Here is a 23,142-nt window from a genome sequence, read left to right on the forward strand (position 1 = left end):
AAAATATTAAAATAATAAAATAATAGGTAAAAACATATCATAGTAAGTAAATCCCAGAATTTAAACAGCAGGGAAAATATGTGTTGTAACAGCATGTAGCATGTGCTGATTTTCTGTCTTAGAGCTGTTTGTGATGGTACGTGTAGAGCAGAAAATGCTGAGAAATAGCTCTTGGCAGTAACAAGACTAACCTGGAAGAGGAGCTTGTTTGCTATAAGATGGTTCGTCGTAAACCAAATATCCCCTTTCAAAGCTCAGAACAGACACAGCAATCATATAACTACAAATGGAAAATTCAGCTCCCTTCCTTGTAACAGCAGTGAGTTATTACCCTGCTCTAATATGTAGCTTTAGCTGGAGACAGGCAGGCTGTAGGCTTGGGGGGGTTACATCTGTGCACAGCAGCCTGATGAGCTCAGACCAAGACAGAGACAAGGACTTCAGGAAACGTGATTTTGTGGTGCCTCTGAAAATAAGCTTGCAAGCCTGCTTCAGTGCATGAATTATGAAATACTAGAATAAACCTTACCTTTGGGTTGTGCTTTATGGATCAATGGAACTGCTTAAAAAAAAAGCAGCAGTCATCCCACATGTCTTCCCCACTAGGCTTACCCCGCATAGATGAGAACTGCTGGTTCCCCTGGCCTTTTCCCTTCCCTTGGATGAGTTTGTTTGTTTGTTTGTTTTGGTTTTGTTTTTTTTTTTTTTTCCCTATCCAACTGACACAAATGTGGCCAAACAGCACAGCAGATTCTCCTGCACTCAGCATCTGCTGGTCCTCCCTGGTGCCCTCTGCAGAGCAGCTGGCTTCTCATGCACTTGCAGGGCATAAGAGTTCTTTGAAGGGTTTTGACAACCTAACCACATCCAGGCTAATCTGAAGATGTAGGCTGTGCTCTGGTGCTGAGTGAGTCTCTTCAAGGACTCTGGTCTATTCGTTCTTATTTCCTGTTTTCATTTATGATAAATATGAAGAGGAGCTCTTGATGGAGTATGCACATAAACCGTGCAGCCAGCATCTGCCACACACTGATAATCTGATATGCCACACTGGTGTATTTTCCTAGGTCACCAGTTTCCATCAGCGATTCAGGTCAGTATCAAGTTCCCCTTGCAAGTAGCTCGAGTCAGGACCACAGAACCGAGCCTGAGCTCCATTGCCACTGGGTGCAGAGGTGATGCTGGGTCAGACGAGCAGGGGAGCTGAAGGCCCTGGAGTTGTCCAAAATCAGCTAATAAGCAATGCGCCTTAAGCTAAGCAATGGAGAACTAGGAATGGGCTAAAACCTGTTCCTGAGTCATATGGTGCTGTCTCAAGCCACAGCAGTGTTGCCTGTTTTGATGCGAGTGGCAACAGATACTTGCTCACTGTGTTCGAAAGCAACTGCAAAAAAAAAGTCACAAACTTCAGTACTGTTGTTAAACAGTGGGGCTTCAAGCTTCTCAGGAGTGTTATTTGCCAACAAGACCTCTCTGAGCAAGCTACAGCTTGTCTCCTACATGAAACTGCAGAGTTATGTGCTGTTGCCAGACATCTTTACAATGGACCACATGGCTGCAGTGATTTGAGTTTTCACACTGATAACCTCTGTGGCCACTCAGGCTAATGGCGGATGATGTGCTAATCATGGGATCCCCACAGGCGCACCTGCAGAATGCCTCTGTGGAGAGCACACCTGCTTGAATCTCTTGGACTTTGCAGTAGAAACAACTCCTTCAACAGCATCCTGCTGTGCTCACATTTTTGGGCTATTCAAAAAGTCGTATGTCTTGTCTGCAGCTCCTGTTTGGTTCTGCGAGGGTGTCATTTCACAACCAAATTCAGGCTGTGGGGTGACACTGTAGATTGCAAAGCTGCTGCACCATCCTGCATACTGCTCATGGATGCAGTTCTTGGTGTTGCTGCACCAAGCATTTTCCTTGCAACTGCTCTGTGAGAGCCATTTGCTTGTGATGATTATGGTCGTGCCTTTCCCTGTTGTGTTACAAAGTGCCTAGCCATGGGAAGTTCTCCCGAGCAGGGTTTTGACCGTAATCCATGTGATGCACAGAGAGGTCCCCATTGCTGTCACAGGAATGGGGTCCTTCTCTCAGTTCACTGCTGATGGTGAAGTAGCTGGAGAGTCTGTGTTCTCTTAGGGCAGAACTGTAGCTTCCCCTCCTCAGCCTTGAAGAAGACCTGTTTTGAGAAATAGTGAGAAGTTCCTATAGTGCCTGATGTGACTGGTCTTGAATGTCAGGTGTGCCGCCACCACCAGCGTCATTGACACCTCTGTGCTTAGCTGACAATGCTGGCAGTCTCTGTGTCTTTTACCAGCATGACTCCTCTTCTTGCCTGGAACGACTTTAATGTTCAGAGAGTGACTCTGCTTCCTCATGATTAAACATCAATTTTAGAGGGAGAGGAAGACCAGCCCTTGCTTCAGTGACTATTTAAGTATTTAGAAGGTGACACAGCCACCTAGGAGAGATTAAGCTAGTTTCCTACTGACTCCTGAAACAGGTCGGTGCTTGGACACTCTTCAAGGGGGCACAATGGGTGTTTGACTCTCTGCCAACAGCAAAGGCATTGATTTTGTCTCCTTTCTTCTGCAGAAGAGCAGAGAACACTTTGGTGGGTACTCTGCCCTGGTTGAGCCTGCCTGGTCCTCAAATGTTGTTCCATACTGCTGCCAGCCCCCATCATGTCCCGGGAGCAGAGCTGTCGTTCCCAGAGTTGTTTCTGTTCCTCCTGCTTGCCGCCCGTTGCCCAGTCTGCCTCACATTCTCTCTGTGCCCTTGCCACAGCCAAGTGTGAGGTCGCTGCACTCTCATTCCGCCACTGCTGGCGCCACCAGGGCCACTGCCACCATCGTGCTGGCTGCCCAAGCAGAGGGCTCAGCAGGATGGCAGCACTGGCGTGAAGGACGGAGATGCTGAGACTCCCCTCCCTGATGGGTGAGTGCTCCCCAGGTTGCTGCTGTCTCCATGCAAAACCTCAGTTCAGAACCTTGAGGCCAGGCGCTGACATGTCACACCTGGAGAAAAGGGAGCCTTGAAGTCCCTGCACCAGGTTACTCAACCCATGCCCCCTCCTGTCCCATCCCCTTGCAACACCAACCCTGGGACCAACAGTTGCCTTTGCTCTCCTCCAGAGCACTGGAGGCTCCTAGACAGGATGTGGGGCTGGGGATGGCAGAGCAAATCCTGCAGAGTTTGCTAAACTTGAAGCCAGAGGCTGGGAGAAAATGAAAGCTGCTCTTTTAGTGCCACTTATCACTTCTCCTGGATGGTTAAGCACGTCCTGCTTTTTCTTCTCAGGGGTGCTGATCTGGCTGCTGCCATCTGCTGCTCCACCAGTCCCTTTTCCAGGCAGCCCTCTGTCCGACAGTGAGTACCAGGTCTTCTTCTCCAACCTGAGGCCCTCCTGGAAGGCACATGTTGCCTGTGAGCTACGACACGCCCATGGCTGCCTCAGTCCTGAAGTCCTGCAACAGGACCTGCAGGAGAACCATGGCCAGATCCCTGAAGGTAGGGCAGTGCAAATGTGCAAGGGCACTCCACATGCTGTCAGTGCTCCACTGAGATCACCTCACCTTCAGAGTGCAAGACAGCAATTTCCTGAGCTGGAATGGCACAGGCTTTCTCTGTCCTGTCACCAGCTATGGAAATGTCACAGAACTGCAGAAATGGTGGTGGGTCAGGCTCTTAGATGTCTGTAGTCCAACCTCGGGATTGGAGCAGGACAATCTCGACACTAAATAAGGTCACCCTGACTTTGTCCAGGTCAGTTTTTGAAATCTCCAAGGATGAAGACTCCAATGCCTCTCTGGGTACCTGTTTCAGTGCTACACCACCTTCCTAGTGAAAAAGTTTGTTGTAGTGTCCAGTCTGAACATCCCAAATTGGAATTTTTGGCTTTTTCCTCTTATGCTGCCTGGCACTACAAAGAGGAGCTAGATTCTGTTGTTTTTGTAGCTTCCCTTTGCGTAGTTGTAAGCTACTATTAAATCACCTCTCAGCTTCATCTATACCTGACCAACCAAGCTCAGCTCCCTCAGCCTGGGTTACCCACTGAAAGCCCTAGCCGCCTTAGTGGCCCCATACTTACTTCTTCACTTTCTCCATATCTCTGTTGAACTGTGTGTGGAAGGGAGCAGGGGGAGAAACTGGCCACAGTTTTGAGAAGCTCTCTGGCCTGCTCTTCCCAACAGTTCATGTTATGGACTGACTGAGTCTTTTCGGATAGATCTGGGATTTAGAAAAGAAGTTTGGTTTACAGGCTCTCATAGGCCTTTAATAAACCCTGAGCTGATAAGTTGCTTTTCTCAGTGTATTCTGTGGCCAAGAAACATTCCAGTTCAGAAATCACCATGGCAACAGCCCCTTTTAAATCTCTTCAGTCACACTTTCCCTGCACCCATGCATCCAAGAATTTAAATGGAATAATTATATCTGCACAGCTGAAAAACTTGGGACTACTTCTGTTGTATTTTTCTACAGAGAAAAAAATAGGAGCAAATTTCTCATAAAAATATGTCTTTATATTTAGCTATGAACGTCAAGGAGCTGCATGATCAGCCAACTATCTGTGCTTATTTGGACTGGAACTCGAGGGCCACTATTTCTTGCTTGTTTCTGCAGCTGTGGCAGGGGAACGGTTCCTCTCCTGCATCAGCAGATCCAAGGACAGGTCCAGGTCTCTTGTCTCCTTTGCGGTGACCGGCAATCCACAATTCCGTGGTGCTAGCTGCACTTGGGGGCTGTCCCTGGTTCCCTTTCTGGCGATGTCCAGCTCCCCTTTGGAGCTCCTTGCTGCTCTTTTGCGCATTCAGGCACTCTCCCACTGCTGCTGCCTTCAGACGCTCAGCTGCTGAGAGCAGAAGCATCTGGGGAGTATAGAGTATTTCCTTATTGGAGAAGATCTTAGAGAAAAAAGGAAGTAAGGATCAACGCTAAAGGAGGCAAGCTGCTAGTCCTGCTCTGCCACCAGCAGTTGATAGGCTGTGGGAGAGCTGATCTGTGGTGTACATAAAGAGCAGGTAAGTAGACCAGTAAAGAGAGTCCATGGGAAACCTTATCTGTGTAAAGTTTTTCTTCATTTGCAAGGCACTGGAATTAAAATGTTCTTTTTCTCCTCTAAACTGGGAAGTTTCTGTATCATCAGAAGGACATTCTGTGCCAGGACAGAAGAAACCTACAATATTCAAAGCCTGGCCTGGCTGAGGAGGGCCAGGGGTATGTTGGAGTATAGGCGATGCTTGGGCTTTCTCCCCTGCTTGGTTGGTTGCCCATCGCAAGCAGTGTCTGTGTGGTGGAATACAACTATGCAGTCCCCAGTTTGTGTGCACTGGCAGAGTCCGTGTTCCCTGCGTCCTGGAGAAATTTTACAGGCTGTCACTAAAGGACTGAGGGAGCTTCAGATTTGCTCATTACAAGTTGGCCTTTTTCTAAGCCAGAAATCTGGTAGATACTGAAACTCCAATTTTGCTAGTGAAGCCTTATGCTTAACACAAGAGATGAGGGATTCGTTAGATGGGTATATAGCCTCCTGTTTATTGTGTGGCAGAGGACAGCTTACCAAGAAGTCATCCCAGAGGGCAGTGAATGCTAAGCATTTTCTGCATACCGTGCATTACAGCTTGCTCACTCTGCAGACTGCTGTCTTACTCCTTGTTTAGGCTGTGTCTGCCTTTCTTTGGTGTGAGATGTCTGTCTTCCCTGAATTTTGGTGATTTTCATGTTTGTAGCTCTTGGCTTGTCCAAGCACGGAGCAGAGGGAGCACAAAATTACTCCTCTCTGGAAATCTTCCAGGATTTTTGGCTCTGCTGCAGGACCTCAGCTATCCTGTGATTGCTGCAGGAGGACTTGCAACTTCTCAACTAGTAGGGCCAGCAGTGCTGCTCAGTATTCTTACTCAAGTACATTTAGGCAGTCTTTGCCAGCAGCATGGCACTGCAACAAACTTTCCTTCATCCTCAGCATGACTGGAGTCCGAAGTGTTTTCCTTTGACAAGACCAGAGAAAGCTCCTAGATGCAAGGTTATCTCATCTGGTGTTTCCAGTCTTGATCTGGTCATTTTTCTAACCCATCACATAACTACTTGCCTGTCTTTTTGCTTTTTTGTTTGCTTGTTTGTTTTTCCTTTCTAAGACTAAGAACAGGGTCCTTACTAGGTTATGGAAACAAAAGTTTTAGGCCTCTAAAATGGAAGATAGCAGCTGGCAAAGGGCAGAAGGGTGAAGCGAGACCCTGTGTGGTTACCCACGGCCTGTGGCATCTAAGCTCTGTTTTAATAGCATGAAGCTCAGATCAGCACTCGGGGGCAGCCCACTTTGACTTTCTGTTCAAATCAACCACAAAGCTGAAACTAAGCACCCAACAGGCACTTGTGTCTTGTTACCCCCAAGGGGGTATATGCTTAAAGTGGTCACCTGCCCCAACCTGACTGCTCTCTCACCTGTCTCTAGGGCCTGTCTGCTCTGATTTTCCAGAGGCACTGTGGTTTCAGACCTTCTGCCAGTTTGCCCAGTACCGCTGCTCCAACCGCAAATTCTACATGAAGGTGAGGATGAGGTTTAGGCTGGGGGAGGGGGGTGTCTCTCTCAGGGGAAGGAAGGAATCAAGTTTCAGATGGTTCCAATGGGAGAAAGGATCCATGGCTGGGGTAAAAAGGCAAGGAAGATAATACGTGGGTCTCGAGTTTCTCCCTCTCTCTCCTCTGTTCAGCGAACCCTATGTCCAAGTTTGTCTCCTCCAAAAGACCATCTTGTCCAGGCAGAGCGATCTCATGCTGTGGGCTCTCGGGCGAAGGATGGAAGCCTCCCTGCAAAATCAGGTATGGCTACACTGGGCTCCTCTGGATGTCTCTGCTTGTGTGCCTTTCACGTCCAAGTACTTTTCTTCCCTGCAGAAAAAGTTGGTGCGAGGTTTGGGTCCGTGGCCCGCATGCGAGAGCAGTTGACGTGCAGCTGGGAGTGGGCCAGCGCATTGTCCAGTCACTTCTGTCGTCTTGGTCTGCAGAATGGTCCCGTAATTGAGACAGGAGCAGGGGCCTGCAGGCATGGCAAAAACCTTTCTAGTCCCCGGTGTGTACGGGTGCACGTAGCAGTAGGAAGAACATGTGCACACATGTGAGCAGCTGCTAACACAGAGTGGTTGCAAATAAATTAACGGGGGAGGCAACTTTCTGGCTGATTTCAGAAATGTGCCCTCCACACAACTGGAGTGCAGTGAGTGCAGCTGGAGCTGCAGTCTTTCAGTCCTCCTGTCTTGCTCTCTCCCCAGCTCTGGGGCAGCCTTCGCTTTTGCACATTGACGCCCATCTGCACTCCAACGTGGACACTCTCCTGAAGTACTCCTACGCGCTGTCGAGTCAGAAACCAGTGGCTAAGCACCTCCCTTCTGCCATGGCAGTGGCCCAGGTTGTCCCCTGGAATGGGGGGCTGCTCCCTGTGCCTCCACGAAGCCCGCCAGTCCCAGCTGCCCCTGCAAACTTGCCTCCCAAGCTGAGAGCCCGTGCCCAGGCTGGCAGAGTCTGGGACTACCGCCTGCAGCACAGCATCCAGCAGCTGAACAGCTTGATCTTCTCGCTGGAGACGTCGCTGAGCACAGAGGCCCCTTCACAGGCCTCCGGCATCAAGGCGGAGCAGGGCAGTGCATCCAGCGGCGCTGAGGAGAGGGTACAGGAAACGGCCTCCGGCGGCAGGTGAGGGAAAGGCCTAGCTCCCCGCCTGGTTGATGGACCCTGGACAGCTAGTGAGCACAGGCAGGCTGTCTGGGGCAAGCCGTCCCACACTAGAGCAGGTATGTACGCAGGGAAACTCTCTCGGACATCCCTGCCCCAACACTGAGTGAGCAGGGAGTGGGTGTCCCAGCATTGCTAGGACATGAAAATGCAGGTAAAATGCATTCAGGCAGGGCTTTACTCCTCGCACATGTGCAACAGCGTGTCCTCACGCTGCTTGTGCCGTCCCCTCTGCACTCATCCCCCTCCCACCTCATGGCTGCCAGGAGTCTGGGTGACTTGCAGAAATACCTTCCTTGCAATCACAAGCCGTGGAGACACTGGAGTAAACATGGCTCTCTGCGCTCCTCACCTGTCTGTGTGCAACATTAGGCTGATGTTTCTTGAGACAATCTCATCTGAGAAGGGCGCTGGGATGCTTTAGGTGCTGGTTGAGCATCTCGGCCTCTTCTCAGCTATCTGTTGGGGATGTGCCTGCCTCAGAGTTCAGGCAGCTGGGGCTGGCGAGGCCAAACAGACATGACCAACAAAGGGAGCACGTATTTGCACTCAGATTTGCTTTTTGATCCTTTCAGACTTTGGGGCTGAGGACGACTTGCTTTGGCTGAGATGCAAAGACTATTTTGCTTGCCAAGAGTGAAATTAATGCTGTCTACGTGTGGATTTCAAGAAGAAATCATTTAAGTTTTTCTCTGTTTGTGGCTGGTGACGTTCCTGTAAGCACACAGGTTTTGTGCATGTGGGATTTCCATGAAAATACTGCTACATACTGTAGCATACTACTACAGCTGAGCCAGGGATCACACTCCCGCAGATAAAAATAGATTGAATCACATTGTTAGAACTATAACTGTTCTACTGCAAGACTATAACCGTTCTATTGCAAGACTGTAACCTCCTCCTTGCTAATGCTGTAGGAGGCCTTTACTGCCTATCAGATGTTTCCTATTATATTTACACTAAGGCAAAATTACACGTCGTTGAGAATACGTTAATTTTCCCTTCCTCTGAAACTAAGCCTTGCTCTGATTTAGTTATGTAGGGATTATTGAGGGACTGCTGTGGTTGCATATTCCATCACAGAGTTTCTCAAAGGCACTAAAGCTGACCGTGGCTATAACCTGACGTCAGGGTCCCATCAATCATAATAATCAAAGCTTAAACTCAAGTTAAAAAAAAAAGGCAAAACAGACCGCACTTCTCAGTTTCACTGTTCAGTGCATCCCATCTCCTCTCAAAGGGGCTTCAAAGCAGGACCTAAGAAAAGGGCAAAAGGCTCTGGGACATTCCCATTCCAGTAAAACATGCAGCACTGTGTGGGATGGTCAATGTGCACGTCATATTCAGCATCTGGTTTAACTCCAGGTGTGCACAGTTGTGCCAGAGGCACTGGACCTGGGGCTGCATATTTTTCCTGGAGTCCTCCATCCAGCAGGAATTCAAGCCCTCCTTCTTCCTCCCTTCTTGCAGAAACTGCCCTGTGGTCTCTTGTGAAGCCAGTTGTGTCCTTCAGAAAGACACACTGACAGGAAAATAATAAGATGAAGAATTTGCAGTACTCTTTCATGGTATTTACACTAACCGTGAATCATTATGGCAAAATATCTTCTATCGCATTTATTTTCTTTTTTTTTTTTTTTTTTTTAGTTCTCGTTGTGCTTTTCTGTCCTGGGTTTAAAGAGATATTTAGGACCTAGTATTTCCTTTTCTCCATGTTAGCTACATACCACAAGTCAATCTTACAATAAGGTAAGCGGAGCTCTGTGACTCCCACACTATGAAGCCCACTCAACTCTCATTTCCATGGCAGTTTTCAGCGTCCTGTTAAAACATCCACATGCTCCATGCCCGTAGGCCCCAGCTCATGATCAGTCTCAGCAGCTCTGTTAGCAGAAGGAAATCAGCTGCCTTTCCCTGCTCCTCTGTTTGCACATCCAAGAATTGCCTCTGCCCTTTTTCCCAGGGCTTCACACCATTGAGTTGTTTGTCCTCTGCGACCCCGAAACTGCTTTTAACGTCACGCTGCCCCAGATACAGAGCCTGTGCTGCCGGTATGGCTGGCGTTCTTTGCACCCAGATGCTGTTTGAACTAAACCACGCTGTTTGAACAGGACGAGCTTCCCAAGCAAGCGCGGTGCCTGTCTGCAGCTGCCCCATCCTCCTCATGTTTTACCTCTCCGACAGTCTTTGTGGTGCTGATGTTTTTCATCCCCAGTGGCTTTGCTTCTAACACCAGACCACTCATTAAAAATATTGCACTGACAAAACTCTCCCCTTGAATTATCACCTCTTGTTAGCACTTACTTTTTTTTGGGGGGGGGGGGGGATTGGTAGTTCAATCAGATCAGAGTTCATTTAGTGTTTTCGTATTGCCATTGGGTTTGGCTGGATTTGGAAGGGAGAATTGTGACCAGGCAGGTTTTCTTATCACCACAGGGCCAGAAAAAGTTAAAGTGCTCCCATGCTTTTGGGAATCTCAGACCAGGGAGCTCCCGGTGTCTCAATGAGGCAGAGATAAAAAGATTACAAAACCATGTGGCTTAGCAGGAGAAAGAGGGAGTTTGTCAAACTCCTGGATAAAAGGGTGGAAGAGGTACTAGCTCTCATATCCTTTCTGAGGTGACATGATATCTCCCAGCATGAGGAGTGGAGATTCAGGATAAGGGGGCAAGCAGACTGGAAGTTGGTTGCCCTGCCAGCACTGAGAAGCCTTAAATACTGGGACATGCTGTTTAATTAAGACCTAGCTGTATCTTCATGATGTCCAGTGCCTGTGACAGGATTGGCAGGCAACATAAGGTCAAACTTTACCCAAAACTGTAATGCTTTAAAATACTGTTTTCCATTGTTTACATTCCCCTAAGCTCTTGGACAGACACTATATTCCTGTTCTTCAAATGGTTCCTGAATCAGATTATCTGCTGGGTTTGAGGCACCGCTCTGCCTGCCTTCTTGGTGTTCAGGTAGCATGCAGGCTGCTGAGATGTCCCTGTCACTTTACATTTCAAAGGCAATGTCAGATGCCCAGACAACCCTTAGCCGGCACACTAAGAACAAGAGCCTTTTTCTGCACTTGCTAATTTGAAAAGATCTATTCCTAATACATGCTGTTAAATATTCTTCTCTGTTATGAACAGGCTGAAAGATATTTATTATTCTGGGTAACAAGATATGTCAACTAACACGCTCTGGCTTCACAACATAATAACCGTACCATGTAGTATTGCTCAGGGTATGCTATCTAAAAAAGATCTCTTTTTCTTCTTGAACTTGCTATCAATGAATTTTTTTCTGTAGTGGTTTAGCTTCCTGCTGCGACACACATAAATCAGAAGTTACAAAATGATGAAAAGTTGCTGTTTGCTCCTTATTTTCTTTTCTGCTTGCCTCAGATGCTTACTCCACCTCATATAGCTAGCTATATGGGAGGTTCAGCAGGTGAAAGTTAATGGCAAAAATCCTTATAATCTACACTACTGGAGAGGTGGCTATTCCCAGTCAGCCCTCTTCAGAGATACCAGCAAAGTAAAGTAGTCTGCATGTGTGTCATGCCATGTCTTGAGTTCCTAAAGCAAGGTGGGCTTTCCTCCAAAAGTTTCCATTGGCACTATTGAAGAATTACTGAACTTGGAGTACAGATCCTTCTTAGTGTCAGCTGAGTTTTGCTCTGCCACATCCCCTTACCCTCACAGCCAGGCCAGCAGCAGTATGCATCAAAATTGCCCGGAAATTAGAAAGAAGGGACTGCTAAGGTGGACGAGGACTGCTGGACAGGTGTGCTGGGATGAAGTATGGGAGAAAGGAAGGCAAAGAGGGCAGCCTGCTTAATCGTCCCATCTCCTGCTGTCCCCAGATGCTCCTGCTTTTGGCAGCTGAGTCTCTGAAGGCAGCAGCACTGGGAGAGTGCCTGAATACACCGAAGAGCAGTGTTGGGGAGGTGGATATCACCAGGAGAGGAACCAGTGACAACCTCCAAGTGCAGCTAGCACCACAGGGTGGGGGCTTGCCAGTCACCACAAAGGAGAGAAGAGACCAGGACCTGGCCCTGGATCTGCTGATGCAGGAGAGGAATTGTTCCCCTACCACTTCTCAGTTGCTTCCAGGAAATAGTTCTCATTGCAGATGAGGCAAATGTATCTCATCTGCTTAAAGGTGATAGACCAACTTATACATTGGCAAGGGTGAGGCCAAAGAACCTTGCAGCAGCAACAGAGAACAGAGATAAAGGAGGAAATGGATGTGAAAAAGAGAGCGACAGAATTTCTTGGTAACCTGAGGCTGATGGAAAGATTCAGTTTCCTGGATGGGTGAGAGGATGTTGTGGGTACAGCTTATGTGTTTTTACATACATGGTCAACAGAAAAGTGTCAAGAGGCTGTACTTATGAATATGAGGCTGTCACATCTATAAATCTAAACTTTGTCATGTAGCAAAGGCTTCTACACATGCCTGACTTTGAATCTGTTCTTAACAAGTAGGTCATCGACATTTGGTGGGTGTTTTATCACTGAACTACTTATGAAAGCACTCTTTCTTAGAAAAGAACAGAGCTGAATTCCCTTTTACTGCTTTTTTTTTTTTTTTTTGCCTGAAATCCTCTATTTTCATCTTGTTCAGGCTGCATTTGTTGGACCAGTAAATGTGCTAGAGAAAGCAACCCAGTTTGTAGCAGTCAATGCATTCTAAGCCGCAGGCTGCTATTTATTTGCTATTTTTAAAAAAATACAGGAGACAGGAGAGTTTCCTTCTTTTTCAATCTTGTTCATGAAAGCACGGGAGACATTTGTATCATTAATATCATTTTTAATTATTCTGAATGTGCTTCTCACTTTACTGGCTTGATCACCCTGGTTTGATGACAAGGGGATTAAATCAAAATATACCACGGAAATTACAAGCAAGTAATGGAATAATAGCCAATGATAATATATTTGGCGGGAAATTATTTCAGATAAGCTAGGAGAATAATGTCAAAGTCATTAGTTGAAATTTGTGAGTCTCAGCAAAATGACCCAGCCAGTTCACCAGCTCTTGAAGGTGAAGATCCGAATGTGACTAAGCAGTTGAGCTTTTGAGTGCTGGCAGGGGCTCATTCCAGTCGTTATAGGTTTTATCAACAGAAATGGACTGAACACTGGTTCTCTCTGGGGCTGCTCTGCTTAAGAGAGAATTTGTCAGTGTTAGGTAATCCCCACACAAAGAGAAAATCTTTTCTTTCGTGAATCTCAAGTAGCATTTCCTATGAGTTGTATCACAGGAAAATGTTAAGATGCTTGAATTAAACAACTTTAGACAAGATTTCAAGGTGGGCTAGCACAAACCACAAGGACATTTTGCTTAAATTTGAAACATTTTCCAGTTCTTTTTTGTGTCCTGAATTATCTGAATGTTTACAGAGGAAAAAATGTATCATACAGGGTCATGGGATGGAAGAGCAGACATGAGGTATCATATAGGTTCTGGAATTGCTCTCTCAGAATACGTGAGCTTTATTTCCTTTTTTTAATTGACTTATATTTTAATCCTTCTCAGCTTTGCCTGAAACAGTTGTTATGTGTCATTGCTATCCTCAGTTTGTGTTCTTCTATCTTTTCTGAATCCCGATCTTCCCTCCATCAACCTATGACCAGACTGGTCATAGTGTGATGCATTGCAATAAGAGGTGCATGGACTTGCAAATTTTAGATTTCTAGGATCTGAAATGTCTTCAGTTTTCCAGTGAATGTGGATGTGCAGTAGATTGGTACCACAGAAACTTGTTCGTGTGTTTTCATTCTCAGAATGCCATTTGCAATCTGTCCCATGCAATAAAGATCTGTGTGTTTAAGGAACATCTTAGCTTGTCTGACGCAGGCTAGAGCAGCATCTGCTGCAATGTGATAAAACAAGCTTAACCCTAGTATCTTTAAAAAATATCTACCATGGAAACACTCATTGTATTTTCTGTGACTGAGACTTTCCAGATTCTCTTGTAGTATCTAAATGAGAGAGATGTTTTCAGAGATCCTGGCAAGCTCATTTGGGTGAACTCTTTGGGTACAGGATGGCTTGTTTCTGACCTTGTAAAACTGCAGAGTGCATGCTGTTAGCTCCTTCATCCACGCAGTGCAGCAGGGCCCAGGGATCTATTAAAGCATGACCTTGTACAAACTGCTGAGCTCCTTGCATTTGTGTACATGTAACTGATTTCACACAAACCCTCGTACCCTGGTATGTATATGAACAGTAAATGAGGCAATGTTCTCCTGAGCATGTACCCAGTGTGTGTGTGTGTGTGTGTGTGTGTGTGTGTTTGTGTCCAGTGCTCACAAGTGTGCACAAAACTTCTTCCTAGCAGTAGTCATAAGGTCCATCCACATTGCCCTATATAAGTGCACACACAAATCCAGCACAAATACCAAGTGGTCACATGTTTCTGTAGATATAGGATATGCTTCTCAAGTGGTCTGTGGACACCACTGCTTTATTTCTTCACACAGGATGTACTGGCAGAGGCTTACATGTGCACAGTTTGTCTGTCAGAAGTTGTGGCAAAGAAGCTGATCTCTTTTGGCCTCCAGGTCAGGCAGTCGTTCTGATCACTTACCCTGGCCTTTCTGCACAGCAGAGGATACAGAACCGTGTCTGATGGTTCCCGAAGAAAAAACAGTACCCTGTGGTTGGTTTACAGCCCCTCTCCAAAGTGAAATTTGGCATAGCTTTTTGAAGTCTCCAGGGCATGGAGATATCTTAGGAAGAGGTCATATGATAAATAGCCTCTGTATTAGCAACATGAATCAAATTTCTAGACTGAATGTGTCTCACATGAGATTCCAATCACTAAAAGTCGTCTTTCATCTACTGAAGAACAGAGCCTGCTAGCTGATCCCCACCTGGATAAAATACAGATTGACTGAATGGTGAATTAATATCGCCTTTGCTCAACTAAGTAAAGCTTTTTTAGCTTCTCACTCTAGGTGAAAATTTTCCAGGACTTAGGTGATGTCATCTTCATGAGCTCCCTCCATGTTCTCCATCTCTTAAAAAAAAAAAAAAAAAAAAAAAAAAAAGAGAGAGAGAGAGAGAGAGAGTGAACATCAGAACTAAAAACATTTGAACTTCTCCTGCTGTGTGTTGAAAGGTCACATCTGGATACTCACTCATCACCTTGGGCTATGAACCTATGTACATATCACTGTCATCATTAAGTCCTTTCTATAGTCACTGCTTCTGCAGGTGCAATATGCCAACCTATATCTGTGATCCTGCATTGTTGGTTCTTAGATGTTATGACTTGTGCTCAAATGCCCATCGCTCAAATGAGCCCAGGCCACTGAAGGAACTAGATCACACTGTAAAGCTAGTGACTGCTCTTACTTACACTCCTATTGCTATGGTACGTGCAGACCATGCCAGAAACGCCTTAGTGAGTAAGTTTAGTTTTTTGCTAGTTTTGTGAGGGAAATATGGCCAAGAAGAGTCTGAGAAGAGATTTCTGCAGAGATCGCTTGGTTTCCCCAGTACTGTAGATGATTTCCCAACAGTTATTGTAAGATATATTTGAATCTGCTCAAACAGATTCAAATATTTGGCCTATGTGAAAATATGTGCTGAGTGTATTTCAGTCTTGTGCTGGTTTTTAAGTCTGAAGATGATGCTAGCCTAATTCAAATTCCTTATAAACATCCAGGTAACATATATTGTCTAAATCACTTTCCTTGCCCAAACATTTGATCACTAAGAAAAATTTGAATAAGTGACAATGCTTGCTTTCCATGGAGCTGTGACTATTCTGTCCTTTGGTACAGCAATAACTGTGTCTAGGACCACTGTTCCCATGACTTTACCACAGCTCATTGCTGAGAAAACCTCCTTTTGTGACCTAATTTCCATCTATAATCAAGGACATAAAGTTAGCTTCTTTCCTTCCCAATCACTGGAATTTCTCTATCATCAAAACAGTTCTGTTAACTGCCAATCTGAAGGTATCCAAGAGGTCTCAGATAGCCTTAGGAAAACTCCTGGATAGAGGTTACTCCATGCATGTTTTTTTTTAGAGTATTTAAACATAAGAAATTGCTGCTCTACTCTTCGTCCTACTTTCTGATAGATCAAAATCTGTTCATTTATCATTGGTTTTGTTTCCAGACACAGAAAAGAAGTATTTAGTAAGCATTTCTGCCTCTTCTGCGTCACTGATAATTCACATCATCCCTGTCTAAGATCAGTTCTGTACCATGTCTGATTTCTACTGCTCTGGAGAGATCTAAAATATTCTTATTTTACTTGCCCTTTTGTCCCTAGGTTTTCTGCTTATACCTTTAGCTTCCCATATCACTTTGTATCAACAGTTAATTTGCCATCATTGTTAACAAATTTCTTCCTTTTCCATCAAATATATTGGCTCAAGCAGGAGAGGAAACCTCGTAAGTTATATACTCCATACCCAAATTGGACTGCCCCCTGGTTGACACTCAGCAGACCTTTAACATCTTATTGCTGTGCAGTCAGATGGGCAAAACAATGCAGCAGCTGCTGCAGGGTCCCTGCGAAAATTCCATGAATTGCACTCCTCCTCCAGTCCCTCTCACGTGCTCCCAAATGCACCTTCCCCGCGCAGCCTCCACGCCATGCAGGCGTGTACACTCTGCGGACATCCCTGCTCCTCAGTGCAGTTTAGCCAAGAGTCCAAGGTTTCTTTGGGATGGTTTCTTGCTTTATTTTGGGGTTGTTTGCCTTTCTGTATTTCTAACTAGAGCCTATTTCTTCAGCTTGCGATGAGAGAATGTCACAAGAATGAGACCCCAAGACATGACTTTTCTCTTCCTTTTCTCTTGTTAGCCTTTTAGCTCTGGAGAAGAACAAGGCAGTGATGATCCTCTGCCGTGCAATGTTGGAAGGAAACTGTATCTCATCAGTAGTCACCCAGGCCTGGAAACAAATGGAAGAAAGAGCCCTTGGGCTTGGAGAGTCGGTAAAGATGTTGATGTCCATCTTTGACCCCACAGTGTGTAGGGCTCCTTGTAGTGCTGATCACAGTGCTCCAGTGGCTAGAGCTCATTGGCACTGCCTTTTCAGGAACCTTTACTTCTTCTCTGGGAGAAGTAAAGAGGGTTTAACAGGGAGACAAGATCCAAGCCAGGGATATGGAAGCTGCTCAGCTCTCTTTACTCCTCCTCAACTTCCCTTTGCACCCTCCCCTCTCCAGGTGTGTGATAGCCTTGGGCGGCACCACATGGACCTGTGCCCTGACTGCGCTTTCTGCTCGCTGAAGAGGGAGCAGTGCCAGAACATCACCAACCTGAGACGTGTTCATTGCAGGACAGGCAATTTTACTGCCTACATCAACCCCCAGATCTCAGCCCAGTATCAGGCAGGCAACCAGGTACAGAGCGTGCTGTATCTCTGGCTCATCTGTGAGGAGGGAGACAGGAGGGAGTGGTGGGGAGAGGGAGGAAGAAGCACAGCTCTCCCAGTTCTACCCCATTACAGGACAGCTCCACGAAGCCCGTAGAGTACTATGCCCTCAATGTTTACAGCGGGTCGAATGCAGAGTACTGGTGCGGCCACTTGGGCATCCACGGCTGCGATGATCCTCATGTAGCCCTCTGGCTGCAGGCAGAATACACTTCCTTTCCAGCTGTGGACACTCCGAGCCAGGTGGGTGCCATGCATTAAAGCACCCTCCCGTCTCTCCTTCTCCTTTTTCTTCTCCTGCTTTCATTGCTGTCTCCCCAGATCTGTGACTCAGATGGAGTTCAGCACCCTAGTTACTGTGCATTCAAGAGCCACCAATGCCTGCAACACAGCCTCCACAACCAAAGGGTGAGAAGCAGCATGCACTATCCTTTAGCCAGCCCTTCTCCATGGCTAGTCACTCCAAATTCAGGTCCCTTCCCACTGCCAGCCTTGAGTTCCTGCCGGACTCAATGGCCCAATGCTTTTCCCTCCAACAGGACTTGAAGTGAATGTGTTTGTGGGGGTGGCAAATATTGACCCAAGCTTCGATGGCTTGGTGGCATGTCATTGAAACAGTATTTGCACAGATACTTCAACAGATAGCAGCAGAGACAGTCGCTAATGTCAAGACAGAGGAGTCATGGGGAGCTGTTTGGAGTCTCCCATCCATCACTGTATCAGTGTGTCTCCTTTCATGGTGGAGGGTCTCCCCCACTTGCTATATGCTTCCAGGTGGTAATGAAAATCAGAAATACCAGAGCAGGACAGAAGACTAGCCTATATCTTAGGAAACACACAGTTCAGCTATTGTCCCCTCCCTATCACTTCCCAGGAGGCCCTCTCCTCTAATGGCCTCTTCCATCCCATTGTTTCTGTGACCTGAGGAGGGGCTGTCCCACCTCCAGAGCTGCTGCATGATGCCCTTCATCCCAGAGTTCCCTTTGCCAAGGGGAAGAATGGACATTGGTGCTAGTTCCTGGAGTTCAGGTTTTCCTTTCAGGTATCTCGCCTTGGCTGCCACCGGAACAAGACTTACCAGGTGCTGAGTGAGGAAGAAGGAAAGGAGGAGGTGCTCCTGTGGCACCAGTGGTTCCTCAGTCTCACTGAGCAATAAGGTGCGATAGTGGGACACACAGAAGGTGCAGGGATCCAGAACATGCTCTCTGGAGCTGCAGTGACATGGAGAACCTGGACAGCTCTTCCTAGACTCTTGGCTGTCCAGTGAGCTCCACATGACCAAATCTCATTATCTGAACACCTTCTCTGCATCCCCAACAGCAGCACAGCCAAGACGGAAGCTTCATTCAACAGCATTTCCCTGTGGTGCCTGATAAAACTTCTGAGAAAAATTTTCTCCAGCCACAGGAACTGCGGAGAACTGGAGAAGGCATCTGCCCTGGGGAAATGGATTTAGGCCCAGAGGCCCTCATGTCCTTGTCTGAAGTCCCCAGCCATCTTTTGTCTTTACCTTTTTCCAGGCCTATACCAATCAGTAGCATTCCTAAAGCTGAGTCATGTTTTATAAAGAGCTCATTCAATCCACAAAATTAATTTACTCCCTTTTCTCTTCCACTGCCACTCTATTTCATCCCTTAGTGACCCTTCTCACAACTGTTGTGGTTCCTCAGTTCCCTCTGCTCAGTTCCCTGTTGTTTCTCACGTGCTGGAGCTCACATGGCCCCAGACAAATGAGCTCTCAGCCCAAGGATTCCAGCATGGTTTCATCCCCTTCCAGCACACTGGAGAGAGCAGAGCCGAGTGCACTCTAGATCCTAGATGCAGCACACTAGGAAGGAGCTTCGTGTACACGCTTCTCTTTTTATTGCAGATGTTTTATTTCTAATGTTTAAGGGTTTATTGGACTTGCATCCTCCAACTGTTTGTCCATAAAAAGAATTCAAACTACAAAAAGCCCAGTAAAGTTGGAGAGAGCATGCCAGGCAAAGAACACACAGTAGGTTGTGGGGCACTCCCAGAGCCACAGGCTGCTCTCTGGAGGGCCTACGGAGCAACAACCCACATCACCTCAGAAGTTCTTTCCCTGCTTCCCCTACTGTGTCTCTCTCTGTAGCTGTTCTCTCACCAGATGCTCCATGTGCTTGTCCCTCTTTGCTGTCCCCTGTCAACCTCCCACCACCCCAGCCAGCTTACACTCAGCGGCAGCTGTGCACTTCCACCAGGTGCCGACATTGCTTGCACTTGACCGAGCAGCACCAGCGAAACTTGCAGCTACATCTCTCCACCACCTCAGTCTGGGCTGTGTGGAAGCCCCTCCCACAGCACAGCAGCTCACAGCCATCCATGGCTGGGGATGTCCGGTTGCACTGGCGGCCAGAAGTGCCGAAGACCCCACGCCGGGGATCCCAGTTGCAGAAGTCTGGACTGGCCAACAGGTAGATCAGGTCATGAGCTGTGTAGGGCTTGAAGTGAGAGCTCTTGGGCACCAGAAGCTTGCGGGAACCGACCCGCGTGGGGTGAACCTCCGTTGCCCCCTCAAACTTTTCCTTGAGGACGTTGCCCACCTCACGGAAGGGGGGCATGACTTTCCAGCATGTGCGTATTTCGCAGGAGCCTGACACACCGTGACACTTGCACTCCACCTTCATGTGGGACAGGATAGCCTGAGGCGGGGGGTAGAAGGCAGTTGCCAACCAGACCTGGGACACCTTCCCCTGTGCCTGCCCTACACCTCCCACACCTGTGGGCCCCATATCACCTGCCATTCTTCCACACCCCTCCCACAGGACCTGTGTAAGGGATCAGAAAGAGATCCCAGCACTCCGCTGGGAGGCAGGACCAGCCAATGGGATGGGAAGGAGGTTTTTTAGGCTAAACTGAGAGATTATGAAACTGAAGGGGCCTCACTGTGGAAAACAGTCTGACTATGGTCTGTTAGAAAAATCTCTGAAGCAGTGGAAGAGAAGATGCAATCTGCCCTGAGGAAGATAAGGAAAATCGGGAGCCAGCTCTGAGCATAAAAGAAACCAGCTCCAGCACGGGACAGAACAGTCATGGGCTCTGAGGGAAAGGCAGTAGGACACAGACCTGCTGTGGGAGTCTGTGGCTGTCCCACACTGCAACTTTGGGAAAGGGGCGGGACTGAGCTCCACCTAACTAGAGAGAAACTCCAGAAGCAGAGTTTGCTTACCAGCCCTTGTTCCTGCCCTTACCTTCCTCCCAGCTTCATTATTGTGCAGGTTCATGAGAGCTCGGCTGGAGAAGATGCCACGGCTCCTTTCTGGATTGTCTACGAAGGCTTGAGAAAATGCAATCCCATAAGACAGGTTATCAGAGCAGCCTGACCACTGAAAACCTGCAGAAGGAAAGAGGCCAGGCAATGAAGAAGGAGAGGTCTTGGGAGGAGCTCCAGAAGGGCAAAGGGTGGAAGAGCATACAGAGGTATTCTGGGAGAAGTGAGCTCTGTCTTCCCCAACGAAGGGTGTTCCCTGTGGAGCTTGTCCTATGTCATCCCCTCATTCACCTTCGGGGCTGACTCCTCGGATCTTGCGGTCACACCCACACTTCTCCAGCTCCCCACGGCTGCAGGCCCGAGTCACAGCAAAGGCAATGCCCGCGGCGGAGATGGCGTGAATGAAAGCAGATTCCCGTGTGCCTGCAGCAGGGTGAGAAATGGCCCCTATCCATTGAGCTTGGTGTGCTCCTTTGTGGAGAGAAGAAAGGCACTGATGGGATGCACAGGGGAGGTGTGTTGGAGGGAGCTGTAATTGCATGAGGGAGGAGGAACATAAATGGAGACTGCTTAGGAAAAATCACTCTCAGGATGTTCAGACAGTGCTGCATCTCCCAAGGTCTGTAGTAGTATCCAGCAAGGACACTCTGCTTGTGGGCAGAGGGCATCCAACCTCTGGCATCTGCAATTCTCAGGCCCAGTGTTCCCACTGAGAGAGAGAAGTCAGTTAATGTGCTGCCCCAAGAGCCCTGAAAGGGGAGCCTGGTTGTCAGTAAGCCTAGGACTAGGCCTCCCATGCAGGGAAGTTTGTGAGGGAGAGTCTTGCCACCTTATCTCTAGCAGCCAGTGAGAACAAGCTGCTCTTAGCTCCCCGTTTGCCTTCTCCCATGCAAGCACATGTAAAATCTGTGCAGTGTTGTTTTGGAGCATGGACAGATCCTTTTTCCCTGGCCTGGGGCAAAGACGGATTGTGACCTTGAAGTGAGAGGTTTGATTTGAGCTGCTACTCCTAGGGGTTGGGCTGATGACACGGATAGGGAGATCTACCAGTCTGCAAAGCTAATACCCTGAATGGTCCACATGGGACCTAGAAGCCAAGTTTAGCTGAATGGTAAAGATGTTTAGCCAGAACATTTCTATTTTGCTACAGCATGTGCTGTGGTCCAAGTTTGCTCTGTACTGACAGCTAAGTTAGCATGTGCCTGGAGATGCTGGGGCTGGGCTCAGTGTGACTTTTACACATTAACCCAGGAAAGGCTGGTGTGCCAAGGGGACCCCAGCCACATATTGAAGGGGATCGCGCCACAAACCAGCTCTGCCTGTGCTGCCTCCCCCTTGCCTGCTGACCTTGGATGATGACTTTGCCGAAGACCTGCAGGCCCTGTAGTGTGGAGCAGTTCCACCGGCGAGAGTGAAACTGATGCTGGCACTCCTCGATGGCCAGCTCTGCTCCATGCTTCACCGCATCCATGGCTTCCATCTGCCGCTGGCAAATGCGTACCTGCTCCTCTACCAGCCCTGTCAGACCCATGCAGCCACCAGGGTCTTGAAGGGCCCCATGCAGGGAACTCTGCTTGGCCAGGTACCTGTGGAGCAAAGAAGAGTCTCAGCGCAGACAGGCTAGAGCCAGGGCTGTCTGCAGGCAACTAGCCTTCTGTAGTCTTATTTTAAAGTAGAAATGAGGCAGGAAGGTGGTCGTGTGGCCTCCTTTCTGTGCAGAATTGGAGCTCTCTCCTGACCTGAACCTCTTCAATTTCTCTGTGTCTCTCTCTTGGTGTTCCCAGAGGTTTTTCTTCTAATGTGCTGCCTTTGTGTTGCCCATGTTCCTTTTTCCACCCTTTTTTCACAGATCTGCCTATTCTCCTGGGAGACAGCAGCTCTCTTGGTCACTTTTCAATCCAGATGATAAAAGTCCAAAGCATACTTACAGCCAGGTCACAGCAAAGACGTGCTGCACTGGAATCAGTATCACATACAGCCACACCATCTCCATTCTGTCCCCAGTGAAACTTCACCTTCAGTTCCTGTGCATCCGTCGTCTGACCCCCAACTCCTCCGATGCCAGACAGTTGCTCTCACGGCAGCTCTAGATCAGCACTGCAAAGAACAGGTAGCCCCAGCCCTGGACAAAAACCATGGACTTCCCTGTTGTGTTTGTCAGCGCTGGACTCCTGGTGGCCCAGAGAAATCTGCTGGGTTGGCCCTGTGAGCTTATCCACACCAGCACCGTCCCCTACAGTTTGTGGGGCAACATGGGAGAGCTCTGAACTAGGACTCCAGGGCAAGCATCTGTCCGAGGGAGCTCATGGCTGGGAATAGCATCAATGTCTGACACCTGGTCTCTGCAGTACTGTAAGCAGATGATCTAGTGATCTTTCTCAGCAGTCAAGTTCCTTCATCAGCAAAAAGCAGCCTGGGACCCAATCAGTACTGGCCAGACTCTTCCATGCAAGAAAAATCTGGCAGCATCAAGCAGCAGCTACTAGACCCTCCAGCTCATCATTGCTTTCTGTCATTAAGCCCTTTGGGGAGCCAGTTTCCCTGCAGTGACAGTTCATGGGAGCAGAAAGAAGACTGGCTGCCTCCCTCATCCCCAGCCGCCGTCCTTGATGATTCTCACTCATCTACTTCCCCCAGACAGGAGATTCCTCTTTTCTACTCTGCAGCCCACATAGCTACAGCAAACAGACACAGCCTGGCTGCTTTTTGGCTCTTAACTCTTTCCCTAGCAGCTCTGCCTTCACTCTACTTTTTCTCTCTTAGCAGGAAGGACTGTCCTTTCCCTT

General features: G+C 47.9%; 2 protein-coding genes across 2 annotated transcripts; one reads left to right on the top strand and one right to left on the bottom strand.

Annotated features, from left to right (window-relative positions):
* The first annotated feature begins 2,912 nt into the window (after nt 1-2,912).
* On the top strand, nt 2,913-18,280 carry ACRBP (acrosin binding protein). Its single transcript, XM_062572359.1, has 10 exons — nt 2,913-2,937; nt 3,301-3,510; nt 6,452-6,546; nt 6,711-6,819; nt 7,269-7,689; nt 16,549-16,681; nt 16,916-17,092; nt 17,200-17,367; nt 17,446-17,532; nt 18,167-18,280. The coding sequence occupies exons 1-10, from the start codon at nt 2,913-2,915 to the stop codon at nt 18,278-18,280; spliced, it is 1,539 nt and encodes a 512-aa protein (XP_062428343.1).
* Nucleotides 18,281-19,319: 1,039 nt separating this feature from the next.
* LOC134138585 (protein Wnt-4-like) lies at nt 19,320-22,349 on the bottom strand. The gene is made up of 5 exons (XM_062572486.1): nt 22,285-22,349; nt 21,704-21,942; nt 20,648-20,779; nt 20,337-20,479; nt 19,320-19,787 (listed from the first exon to the last, which is right to left on the bottom strand). Exons 1-5 carry the CDS (start codon nt 22,347-22,349, stop codon nt 19,320-19,322), a joined length of 1,047 nt encoding a protein of 348 aa, XP_062428470.1.
* Between the last annotated feature and the right edge of the window lie 793 nt (nt 22,350-23,142).

The sequence above is a fragment of the Rhea pennata genome, chromosome 1 (genome assembly GCF_028389875.1).
Source record: "Rhea pennata isolate bPtePen1 chromosome 1, bPtePen1.pri, whole genome shotgun sequence".
Lineage (NCBI taxonomy): Eukaryota > Metazoa > Chordata > Aves > Rheiformes > Rheidae > Rhea > Rhea pennata.

Bases quoted from the DNA above. Each gene is read 5' to 3' on its own strand.
- ACRBP (XM_062572359.1), top strand. From the start codon at position 2,913: ATGCTGAGACTCCCCTCCCTGATGG. The intron at 2,938-3,300 runs GTGAGTGCTCCC...TTTTCTTCTCAG, and splicing joins GAGACTCCCCTCCCTGATGG to GGGTGCTGATCTGGCTGCTG. The intron at 17,533-18,166 runs GTGAGAAGCAGC...TTTTCCTTTCAG, and splicing joins ACAGCCTCCACAACCAAAGG to GTATCTCGCCTTGGCTGCCA.
- LOC134138585 (XM_062572486.1), bottom strand. From the start codon at position 22,349: ATGGAGATGGTGTGGCTGTATGTGATACTGATTCCAGTGCAGCACGTC. The intron at 20,780-21,703 runs GTCAGCAGGCAA...ACCCTGCTGCAG, and splicing joins CGGCAAAGTCATCATCCAAG to GCACACGGGAATCTGCTTTC. The intron at 20,480-20,647 runs GTGAATGAGGGG...TTCCTTCTGCAG, and splicing joins CCGAGGAGTCAGCCCCGAAG to GTTTTCAGTGGTCAGGCTGC.